Raw genomic sequence first — 12,937 nt, 5'->3', positions numbered from 1 at the left:
GCCTCACTAATAATATAGTTTGCAGTTGTATGAACAGTAAATGAATCAACCGGTGTGACCCATTCCTTCCTATCATGTCTGATTAGGACACAGTGTTATTGTGATGAACATTTAAATAGAGCAGAACACAGAACAGTGAGTGTTATCAGTATGAGTGAAGGAGAGGTATGGGTGTATAACATACGAACGTTCTCCACTTTGAACCATATTCACAAAGAAACCTTCTGTTCTCTCCAATCCCCTATAAGTGTGTGTGTGTGTGTGTGTGTGTGTAACATTCAGGTCCCCTCCAGCATGTAGGCAGGAGTCTAAAGGTGTATACAGAAGAGTGTGCTTTAGCTTTGTTGTGTGTATAGTTGCTTCTGGGGAGCTCAGTTTTTACAAAAGAAAACAGATCAGTATTAACACATATACTAACACACCCCTGTACACACACACATACACAACGCTCCAGGACTGGGTGCCACTCCTTGGTAAATATGTATGAAATACAAAAGCACACCCAAGAGCTTCAAACACACATTTTACCGTCACCATACAGGCATGTGACCCCTATCAGCACAAATAATCTCCTCTCTTGATGAAAAACAGTTTGACATATCTGACAGTTTGACATGTTCTTTCCACAGATTGCACGACAACAGCAGCAACTTCTGCAGCAACAACACAAAATCAACCTCCTGCAGCAACAGATCCAGGTGAATCTACATATAGATGTGCATGTCCACTTGTAGATTGTATACATGTTTTGCGTTTATGCTTTTGAAGAGGTATGTTTGTGAGATGTCACAATGTGAGTGATTTAGTCACAGTGACCGTGGGGTTTCATCAAACGTTGTTGTCCACCAATCAGCAATCAGCCCCCCTCAACCAATCATTAACCAGCATCAGCGCTTGTATCCAGAGTCCACACTCGTAGTCCTTTTGTAGAACTGTCAAAATGTAGCTACAGAAACAAAGACAAAGCAACATTATAATGGAATACTATACTTCTAATTTTAAGGCAATCCGTATTATGATAACCTCATTCAGGATAAATGGCAGATTCAAGAAACTTTGATTAAAATATAAACACATCTTAAGCAAAAAGTATAAATAATAATAATAGAAAAAGTCTAATTAAGAATAGTTTACCCCACCCCCTATCCATTTGTACATGGTTTTAGGAAACAGTTCTTCAATGCACTTGGAATATCATAGATGTGATTTTGAACACATTTATATAAATTCATAAAATTTTCTAAAAGTGAATATTCTAAATGGCATTTCAAAGGTCATAGCTACCTTTATTATAATTCTAAAATAATTTGTTAACTGTTTAAAATAGCTTTACATGGAGTATAGCATTGAGTATAACACTTGAATTGACCTTCCCTTTGAAGAGCAAATTACACTTTAAATCACTTATGAGATTCCATTTCGGTTCATATGCAGCCTAAAAAGATAACTTCCTATAGACAAGCAGCTTAATACGTTTTTTTTAAATGGTGTGTATTTACCCATGGAAATCATGAAAACTATGATTTAAATGAATCTTTAAAAAAAAATGTGTAAGGAATGCCCTAATGGCTGGTAAAGGAGCTTGTAGAAAACTAAAAACAGACACTTTTTTTTATGGGCTTGTCCCAGCTGATTTATACATGGGGCAGAGAGACACTGGCCTGCTTTGTGTGTGCAGGTGTGAAGCGAATAAAGGCTTTGTGTACAAGAGGAGATGAGATGAGTCTAATTTGGTTGATAAAATGAGACTTAGCCTTGAGAGGGTCTCCGGCAGTTTTGGCCAGGAAGCCACATCACACTGAGACTATTCACACACACACACACAGTCACACACAGATCACTCCCGTTCGTTGGACCCATGCCATTCTCATTTAGTGCCTTACTGTGTGTGTGTGTGTGTGTGTTGCAGCTGTTTTCGTTTCTGTTTGCATGTTCATACTACACAGCTTAGCCTGAACATGTGTATTTGAGACTTATCTGGGTATATTTCAAAATCCGCATCAGCTCATATTTATATGTGTGTCAGTAGCAGCTGTGTGTGCGTCAGTCCCCAAAACACGTCCGCTTGGGTTTCTCTAGCCCCGCTCGTCGCTCACAGAAACAAAGCTTCTTTTTCCCATGACTTTGCAACCTTTTCCCAAACAAGCACTTCTCCATTCAGCCCAGTGGAACAATAGTTTCTCACAGTCAACACAGAGGCGGTGAAGGGGGGCGAGAGGAGGAGCCCCTTCTTATGGACCAATCATATATTAGCCCTAAATCACCTCCTTAAAAAAACACATTTGACTTGTGTGTAACACACAAGCCGCTAACATACTATGAGCAAACACTTGTGTCAGAGACAAATATAGCAGTCCTGAACTTTTAGAGTATGTTTAGAGTTTAATACAAGATTTTACTGAGGTCAAAAGCCAGATTCCACTGCCAAAAGAAGGAAAATAAGCTTTAAAGTCAACATGAAATAAAAAGTGACCCTATTTACCTTTTAATAAATGTTCCTGGTCTTATTTTTAACAGTACTTCAGTACATGTAATTCAAAACAACATTTTTCTTTTTGGCCTTTTTTCTTTTTTTCTGCAGTCCAACCCTTGTCCTCATCAAATAATCTGTTTTACTGGGTCACATTGAAGAAGTCAAATAGATAGTGCTATTTCATGTTGACTGTGAATTGTAGGGCCAGTAGCACATTTTAAACTCCTTGAAGAGTTATTTCTCCCCTGAAATACACACACAGTTAACACATATATCCCTCTCAGGGTGGGGCCACTTCTTTTGGCTCTTGGGGGTAACGTGCATACACACTCTTTCATTCTTATTAAAGCTGTGTCTCCACTCAGGACCCCTCACGAGTCCCTCGCAGGACCCCTGACGGTTATCCAACCAGGAACACAGGCTCTTAGATGAAAGAATACACCTGCCGAGAAGCTTGAGGCACACATGCATGAAATGCAGGATACATATAATGCATTTCCATGCTTAACGAGAGGCATAATGTCGAGAAAGACCTGTGGGCGCTGTGGCTGGGAGCTGCCCACTGGTACAACCTCCTCCTGAGCGCCGCTGTACTGTAACACTTTCCCGCTGTCTGTTCGCTTTTCTCTCATTAGCAGCCTCCTTTCAGCACACCTCCTCCGGCTCTGCAGGGTATCGCGCTGGTGTTAGAAAATTTCTGCTACTCAGCGCAGGGGCTGAGGTGAGGCTCCTCAGCTGTCAATATGGCAGTCAACACAAGTAGCCAGACCTCCCGTGAGGAGCTGTTTACGCTGGCTAATTTGACGTCGAACGTCAGCCATTTAGCACGACGGCATTAGCCGCGGCTATAGAAACAAGCACTGTTGTCACATATTTTTGCTAACTAAATAGTTTAAGTCTTCAGACACGGTGGCGACACAAACTGGTGGCTGCTTATAAAACACATATTAGAGTCAACCTACATTTCGGGAAAACTAACCTAATAAAGAGCTTCCATGGCAGTAGCTTATACATGTCAAACACAGCATGATCGCTTCCTAACTCAATCAGACTCATTTGCTGAGCGTCAGTGCCTCCTTGAGATTGTAAATCCATTTTCCCACGGAATGAGAGTTAAAAAAGAAGGTTAAAGAGAAAAAAAGACAACAGGAGTGTTAGCGCATCAGAGTTAGACCAGGTCCTGTGCATAGGAGCGGCTAACCCAATTGGCTGTGTAATTGTTTAATTTGTCTCATTACACCTAAATGAATGTAATTGGTGTTTTTCCTGCATGAAGTGGCCGCACTGGTTGTGTGAACTGGGCTTTGTGCAGCACTGCGGATGACGCTGGAGGAGTCTCTCATTACATGATCCCAATTGATATGAGCACTCACTTTATATTATTAAGAATATTTCAGGCTGCATTTAAGAGTTTCTAAAGATGAAGTATGTAATTTCTGCACAATTAGCACTATCAGTTGTTTATTATAAGCATTTTATTACCTTATTATGTACAATTTTCAGGATAATCAACTTATCAGCATATTTAAATAACAAAATTGCATGTTCAACCTATTTCTTTGTGGTGTCTCTAAGTTGACCTTAAAAGATTGACTTTTGGACAGAAAATAAGGAATATTTGTGTGTCTGTGTACATGTTCTGACTGTGGGTATGTTCAGTTTTCCTGGAAAGAAAACAGCAAGGTGGAGAGTGTGCTAGACAGACATGTCTAACATACTCATTCAACTCATATTTCTAAGTAAAGATCCGGACCACAGGATCAACAAGACATTGAGTGAGAGAGAGAATGATGAGGGAAATGAAATCTTAAAAGAAGGATGCACAGAAAATTCTCCAAAGTGCTATATGTTCAACAAGGAAGCCGAAAAGGAGGGAAATTAGCAGATACAAAGTGTTGTGTGTGTCCATTTCCACCTCTACTTCCTCTCTAAGTGCAGAACAACTGTGTGTTACCTAAGCGACTGGCCCTGAGCAGCATATAACAGCCTGGTGTGTGCCCGTGTATGCATGTCTTGGTGTGTTTGAGTGTGTGGGGAAGGCTTCTCTCAGCCCGGTGGTTGGCAGTTAATGGGAGCTATTTGAGGAAGGACACACAGGCAGAGGACCAGATGGGCGCTGCGTTATGCCCACCTACAGCGGGCGGCTGACGCACCTCCTGCACTCACACCTAATGGGGGCCTAATAAAAGGCTGGCTGTGCAGACACAGGCTCGCCACTCAATTTCATTAGCCGCTAATCAGCCAAAGGTGCCCTTGGCTCACGGAAAAGGACCGTTTGCTGGAAAAAAAAATGGGAGGCATACTTGGAAAAAAAGAAAGAAGGGCATGAGTGAGAAAATGGACATGCGTTTGCAATTGGAAAGAGCAGGGTGGTTGTTTTGGTGGGGTTCGAAAATGCCACATTTGTCTGGAAGCCGCGATCAGGCATGGAAAAGGGAGATCAAGCATCAGTCATGTGACCTCAATGCAACTCTTTAATGGTCTAGACTTTGATCAGGTTCCAACTGTGTTTTTTCTCCATAGAATATCTGACTATTAAAGGTTATATATTAAAATAAACATACTGTAAGAGCTGAGAAAAAAATTTGGTCTAAAATTACACTACACATAATCCTGAGTGAGCTAAGTAAGCTCTGCCTTGAATCCAACATTAAGATGAATAATTTTTACTGTGGAGAACTGTGAAAAGAATTGGTCCCACTTTATATAAGGTGGTCTTAACTACTATGAACTTACATTTAAATTAATAATTTAATACAGTGCATTTATTGCATACATACGTTTTTACATTGTACTTATATGTTTAAAAATACCTGCATGTAAATACATCTGTAACTTTTTTTTCTCTAATTGCATTTATAATTACACTGCTGACCCATCCCTTACACCTAAACCCACCCTTAAACCTACCCATACAACCAAACTTGTCCCTAACCTTACCCGTGTCCCACCTCAATAGCAGCAAGTACATTGTACTTATTTTTGATGTAAGTACATAGTTAAGAGGACCTAATATAAAGTGGGACCAAACAATTTAGCAGCAAACTTCTGTAAAGCATTCTGATGTAGTCAAGTAATCATTCCTAAATGCTCAGGTTACTTTACTGCAAAAAATACTTTCTACATACAATCAGTCATTTTAACACAAAGTAATGATTATAATTTTTAATACTTTAATATTTTGGTTGAAATCCCATTGGAGGACATGAATGGGAAAAATACTTATAGACCCAAAGCTGCTGAAAGAATTGGCGACAGTACCTGTTGTGCTCTATTAGGGCCATGATAACTTACCCTAAAATGACATCCCACAGTTGTCATGAAGTAACACTCTCATGACCATGAGACAACATTGACAGCTTCCTTTTTCAGCCATCAATGTTTAACCAGGTATATAATAAGCCGAGACACTTTATAAAGAGACTCAGGAAGTAGATCCATGTATGCAAAAGCAGATTGTCTGCACGTGTTTATTTGAGCGTGTGCGCAATTTCAATTGTACTCACCAGGGACAGTCCTTTCGTACTGACGCCTGCACCAGACTGGCAATCATCGCAAGCTCTCTGTAAAAGTTAATGGCCTATGCCCACGTCCACAGGGCTAATATTAAGTGCCAGTCTGCAAGTACAGTGCGTGTGTGCTAACGCTGCTATCCAGGTGCAAATTAATTATTAGTTATATGGCTATGTGTCCCCTCTTCAGCGCGAGGTCACTGAGGCCCGCCTTTAATTGCCGGAGCATATGGCTGGAAACAGATTTTAGCGGTGGGACTCGTTCTTAACCACCGTTTTTGTGTGCATTCTCAGATGTGAGCCATATTGTCAATGCTGGCAGCTATTGTTTCACTCATTTACTTCTTAGAGCAAATTACTCCCTAATAATAGCTCTACCTTAGAGTTTTTCTCTCCTCTGTGCCAGCAAACCTGTTCACACTGCATATGTTAATTATCTGCACATCTTCATTATGTTCAAAAAGCTTTAGGTTCAAGCTGTGCCGCCTGGCGAGAGGTTCTGACTCAGTTTGGTGCCAACTTTCCACTTTTTCCCTTTCTGTTTGTTACTTTCAGCATTTTTTTTTCTTTCTTGCTGTCCTTCACTCTCTGTCTCTCTATCTTTACATATAAACCATGAAAGTTGGAAAGTTAGCCACTCACTTCTTATCCTTGACAGGTTTTTTCCCTTTTTCTCTTTTGCGATAAATTTTTCTCAAGGCTGATTAGGCAGGTTTTTTAAGGTTCTAGTTGTACTTTTGTATGTTTTATGTATAAATAGTTATGTTTTTTTTTTCATATCATGGAGTTAGTCTATTGGACCAGTCTACAGACAGCACTTTTGTCTCATTTGATATTTATTGGTAAAACCTGTTCAGACCCAATTAACAGGACAGATTCCTCTGCTTTTCAAGTAAGCAATTCTTTCGACCAGAGTTCAAGGAGCCAGTATGGAATTCCACAGCCAGCTGTTGTTGAATAAAAGAGCTTTACAGAGCTTGCAGCTGGAGCTTTCTGGAATATTCCACAGTTGTCATGTACATTAGACAAGAAGGGATTCCTTCTATTAGTGTTTAGGTGCAACTGAGTGTTTCTCTAAACTATTACTAGTTTAACAGCAACTCATCTGTCAATCCCTACAGTTGAGTTACTTTGTTCCAGTCTAAGATTATTCTTCTTAGTTTCGGCCCTCTACTTCATGTGTTTCTGGTCCCAGTCAAAGTGAGAAATGCTTTACAGGTGATGTTAACCATTCAAGGCCTTCAATTTAAATCTCCTTTGGTAGCAACTATAAAGTTTAGTCCTGTTGTTCTCTAATTCCTGATGCATGTCAACTGGATGCATTAAACTGCATTAACTGGCCTGAAAATGTCAATATCAGCCTCACCTACTCTGCGTGGGTAATGCTATTTGGTACATTGATTGAATAGAGAACAGCATGACGGTGTGTTCGAATGCTTTGAGGAGATCCACGAGCCTCTAATTCCATATGCACCCACACACACTTGCTTACATGTCTGTGCATTTAAGAGAAGAGCGTGTGCTTGTAATTTGCCACAAAACACTCCTTGCTTAAAACCACCGGAGAACACAACACACCCGTGCGCATTGGCTAGCACACACTACTGTGGCCGTTTGTGGTTAACCAAAATGGAGGGATGATTGCTCTGTGGTAGGAATTAAAAAATCATCAGCCTCTGTTCATCTTAGCACACGACTGCTGTGAGAAAGCGCCTCCTCTGCTCTCGGAGCATGTCACTTTCATATATACAAAGTATTGTCACTTTTGGAGCTTTTGTGCTTTTCTCGTCAGTAGAACCATCTGTCCTCTTCTTCTTTGGGCTTGTGTGTCTCAAGACTCTCCCTTTGCCAAAGTTTCTGGCTTGTGTTTTTTTTCTTCTTCCTCCTTTTTAATCCTGGAAACCTTGTGAAGTGGTGTGGCGAGTTGCCGAGCATGGTCCTCTACAGAAATGGAGTCCAGCTGTTGCCAGAGCATGAAGAAGCTCCTTCACATGACAATAATCAAGGGGACCAACTATCCCAAGAGCCACTCGTCCACACCTCACTTGTCCTCAGGTGACAGTTGCTGGACAAGCACAGTGTTTAAACTCTTTCTAGAAGTAAACTAGCCAGACAAAAGGTGGTCCCCTTGCTAATTATTCTAGCCAAAAAACATCCATTACGTAGGAAGTCTAACTGACATGTAAATCAGCCAACTACAAGTCATTCTGCAAGAAAATATGAAACCGATAATGCCAATTCATGTCCAATTTAGCATTAGTCGGTCAGTGATCAAACTGCAGGTGGTCTGAAGGATTTTCTTCGTAGTTGACATGTTTTGGCTAAACTCTTTGTTTGTGACCAACATTTTAATTGTTTTCATTCCATCTCTTCAGCAGGTCCAGGGTCAGTTGCCTCCACTGATGATTCCCGTGTTCCCTCCAGATCAGAGAACTCTAGCGGCCGCTGCAGCACAACAAGGATTTCTACTTCCTCCAGGGTTCAATTACAAACCAGGCTGCAGTGAGTATTAAAGTAGCATTTCAGTGATGGGTTGTAAAATGAAAAACGTCAGTCCAGTTTATTGTTCACACTAGAGATTTCAAACCAGATTGCTGAAAGCGAAGTCTTCAACCCAATGTTGGGCAGCATCTCCCTCCTGTCTGGTGTGTTATTAAGATCAGACAACACCACTGATGCCCGTCATCTCCCGCACATGACAGACTCTCAGACTAGACAAACTCACTTGCTTTTGTGTCTCTGTATTTCTTGTTCAAAAGTAGGAACAGGAAAAAAAGAAAACTTCCTCTGGGGTTTGTGTTTTTGGCCGTAGCAGTCCAACTGTGAAGCAATGTGTTGTTTACCGCGAGAAACGAGGCGGCAAGTGCCAGCAGCGCAGCAGCAGAATGCTCGCGCTCTCACGGGGGGGTAGAGTGACCTGCCCCAGGTTTCTTCATATTAACACGGGCGGCCGCCAGAACACGCATCCAATACGCCTCGCACACGCCTCCGACTCCTCTCCAACTGTACGCGTGCACACACACATCGCATTCATTGCACACTCATACACACTCATGAATGTACATCTCCCTTGTGAGAAGGACCGGTCCGCATCTCCAGCTCCGCCCACTGTGCTTCACAGTTTCCCAAACAAGTCCCCCCTCCCTCTTCCTCTTCCCGAAGGCCCCCTTTCTCCCAACCATACAGCCTCTATTTCAATTACAGCCAGCAGCACCATCAAACCCTGCCCAAAATTTCAATTACGCATGTCATTTAGTTACCATTACAGTGCCTGCTCACAAGGGAAGAAGCCGTTGTTTGAACCCCTTAAAACCAGAGCGGAAAAAGGGGGATGAAATCCCTCCGGTCACAGGGTCCGGACTAAGGGGATGCTGGTTCCCACCCATTGCTCCCCAGAGCCAGGCCACGGAGCTCTTCTAGTCAGTGTGAAGATACTGCCTCCTTGCCAACAGCAACATGTTTACTTTCCTTAGTTTTGCTCTTTTGTTACAGCTGTACCCGGGAGAGACATAAAATAGCTGGAATATTTGTGTTTGTTTAGGGACTGAGAGAAAGACAAGAAAAAAACACACACATCTCACCAGAATAAATCCTTGAACCGGGTCCAGGGCAATCTCTAACCTAGCGGATAAGTATTTTGGGGGGAGGGAAGGAGTGTATGGGAAAAAAGTTTTGGACCCACTGATGGAGCGTCTGGTTTATTGCTTACTGAGACAAGCTCTGACTTCCTCTACAAACCCCCTTGTACAGATACTCTGGAGCATCCAAAAGTGAAGTCTTGTGCCTTGATGCCCAATCAACAAGTGCATTTACCTGCACTTTAAAAGTTACATTTCAGTTTGGAATAAAGCAGAAATTGATTAATTAAATGTGTTAATTAATTTACTTTCATCAGATTCCATTTTAATTCCTTCCCCCAATTTACAAACGGCATGCACAGAATGGTGGGATATCATAGATGAAGGGCACGTCAATGCTGGCTTCAAAACACACACCAAAAATCATTGATACTTCAAGAATAACAGAATTATGCTCTCACTTATCTGATATATTTTAAGACCATCTATCCGGATATTGAGCAGATGCATCTTCTGTCCCTTTTTCTCAGAGCGCCTCTTCCAACCTCTCTTCCCAGCATCATTCCATTGTTCATCACACTTTGAACTCAAAAAGCTGCAAAACAGATTTAGGGCACACTCATGGTTTCTCATGCCACAGGCTTTTTCAGCGTGATCCTGATAACCCCCCCCCACCTGCTTCCTCTATGCGAACTGGACTGACCCTTACCTCTCGGTCGTATAATTATAAAGCCCATATCTGCAGGTGGACGCTAATAACTCTCGCTATTCACTCCTCAAGTTCTGATTCATCTCTCCAACGCAGAGACTCTTGTGCAGGGCCTGAGGAGACGGGGCGCTGACGTTAGCTCGTTAATTACCGTCCTCTCCTTATCATGCCTTAGCCTTCAACTGCTATTGTGCTCGGGGTATTAAAGCTGCAGCTACACAATCAGCCTTTCATTAGAATGGAGGGGGGGACTTCACAATGGTGGTCTTTACTGACAGAAGAGAAAGCAGTGAATCTGTCGCTCCATCGAAGGAGAGGAGAGGGGGATGGGGCCCAGAGCCTGGGCAGAAGTGTGGGGAGATGAAAGGGAGATTCTGACATGCCTATAATGCTCTCTTCCTCAGGTGACCCTTACCCTTTACAGCTAATACCTACAACAATGGCAGCGGCTGCTGCGGCGACGCCTGGCCTTGGCCCTCTTCAACTGCAGGTAACGTCCATCTTGTGGTTTTGTTTGTTTCTGTGTGTTCCTGTATGTTTGTGTCCATCCTTTTGCTGTGGCGACTCAGAATTTTTCCCAACCTTTCAAACCAAATCTTTTTTTCTCCCCTCGTTTTTTTCCCCTTTTTTTGTTTTGTGATCCCGATAGAGAACAACAATGCCCACTGTTCTCCTCAACTCTTTTCCTCATGCCAACTGCAAGTTGCCATAGAAATGGGCCTTTGTGAGGGGCCGGAGCCCAGAGAGAGAATGCCGCACTGCTGGCTCTGGGGTGCTGATATTGTTCACTGTGGAGCGAAGGGTACCATAGAAACTGTTTTTAAGGGGGACAGAGCACAGAGGGACACTGAACAGAGAGCAAACACAAAAAGATATTATGGGTTGTCTGAATAGAGTCAAACCCTAATGCAGCCTCACTGTGCTGCTCTGAAATGGAAAACGCAGTAAACATGAATCTCCACGTCTGTCCTTTTTCGTCTTCCTCCCTAGTTTGGTCTCTGGCAGGAGGAGAAGAGAGGGGTGAAGAGAATAAATCACACAGTTGAGGGGGAATAGAGGTGCACATCTGCTACAACACTGTGTTTGTGTAAGAATATTGTATTCCGACTCACTCTGGCCCAGTATGGATGGGCTGCATTGAACCCCTTGTCACCAAGAGCCTGACTGTTTGAGATGCATTAACCTGGGGCCCCACAGGTTCCGTGACTGGCCCTTCCTCTCTGTTACCTCCCTCAGGCATTAAAGAGTCTGACTAAGAAGCCAAATTCACTATTAGCAAAAATAGATGCACATAAGAGCGAATTTTATTAGGGCTTTGCACATGCAAAGATATATACACACCTGCACATCTGAATCACAGATAAAGCATATGTAAGAGGTATAAATGGCTCTCACACTTACGTGCTCGCATCGAAACAGGTGGTATTTCCCAGGTGCCCTCTGGATAACAGGTAATAAAACAGGATATTCTTTCGGTTATATATATATATATATATATATATATATATATATATATATATATATAATTTTTTTTTATTTATTTATTTATTTTTAACCCTTGCTGTCTGTGCACTCACCCGGCTGTGCTCCGTATGACTGGCTTATTGCGAGAATCTTGTCCCGTATGATTTTATCTGCTTCAGAACTTGTCTTCAGAACTTCCTTCGTGTTAAGATTAAAAAAATCCCAGATTGAACAGCTTTGTCAGGCACAATTGGATTTCGTCAGAAAAACAACTGGGAAAAAAAGAAACAACAACAACATCCAATGCCACTGTTCTCTCATTCCAGCCTCAAATCTCCCTTGCAATACACACACACACTTACAGAGAGAGATTATGGCTTTGTCACAAAGAAAATGATTAACTAAAGCTAAGCTAAATGCAGATGTCTCAGACGGAAGCATGTTGGATTTCCTCAGGGACAATCGGCGCGTCTGTGCATCTTATCTTTAGACCCCCCCAACACAATGAGAGGCCCAAAATATTTGCTTTGGTCACTCCACTCAGTGGTTCACACACTCAACCCAATGAGCTTACACTTTCAATGTGCGTACGAATCTGGCTTGCAAGACCAGAATTACTACAATATTATTTACATTTGCATTTATGTATTTGACAGTCATTGCGTTTAAGATTCTATCAGTTTGCATTTCCTAAGAATCAAACCCATAGCCTTTCTAGCGTCATACTCATACATCATAGCTAGGGGAATGCTTAAATATATATGTGACCCTCTTTGTGAAATCCAGGATAAAGTCACAGAATCTAATTATGAGATAACAAAATAACAAAAGTTTGATTTTAACCACTGTTTGACTCTTAAAGCCCGGTTCCATTGACTAGTTTGATCACTCCGTGTGTTTAGCCATCCCTGACTCGGTTGGAAGAGGTGAGCCAGAGCACGGTTCAGTTATTCGGTTGTTAAGTGATGACGGAGGAAGCGCTGTTTCCGGGTCCAAGCCTCAACTCGCTTCACTTGAGAATATGACCTCAACAGCCGTTTATGAGCACTGTTTATTCATATTAATAATTTAAGCTAAACACTTTCAAACTTACGGTATACACTACAGTCTCCGTGTTCACAGCGTCCCAAACACAAATATTTTTTATATATTTATTTTATATTTATATTTTCATTGTCTGGCTATCTGGGACTTCAGTATG

General features: G+C 41.9%; 1 protein-coding gene across 7 annotated transcripts in view; it reads left to right on the top strand.

Annotated features, from left to right (window-relative positions):
- sox5 (SRY-box transcription factor 5) overlaps positions 1-12,937 on the top strand; it is a 206,863-nt gene that overhangs the window by 176,415 nt on the left and 17,511 nt on the right. For 6 of the 7 annotated variants that reach the window (XM_059511177.1, XM_059511175.1, XM_059511179.1 and 3 more), the window contains 3 exons: positions 630-698; positions 8,361-8,487; positions 10,677-10,762. In XM_059511177.1, coding sequence (XP_059367160.1) covers positions 630-698; positions 8,361-8,487; positions 10,677-10,762 — 282 coding nt within the window. The remainder of the gene's footprint in view (positions 1-629; positions 699-8,360; positions 8,488-10,676; positions 10,763-12,937) is intronic. The other variant, XM_059511174.1, reaches the window with a different exon arrangement.

Source organism: Carassius carassius, chromosome 26 (genome assembly GCF_963082965.1).
Source record: "Carassius carassius chromosome 26, fCarCar2.1, whole genome shotgun sequence".
NCBI classification, from domain to species: Eukaryota; Metazoa; Chordata; class Actinopteri; order Cypriniformes; family Cyprinidae; genus Carassius; species Carassius carassius.
This window is presented reverse-complemented; position numbering and strand designations above follow the sequence as displayed.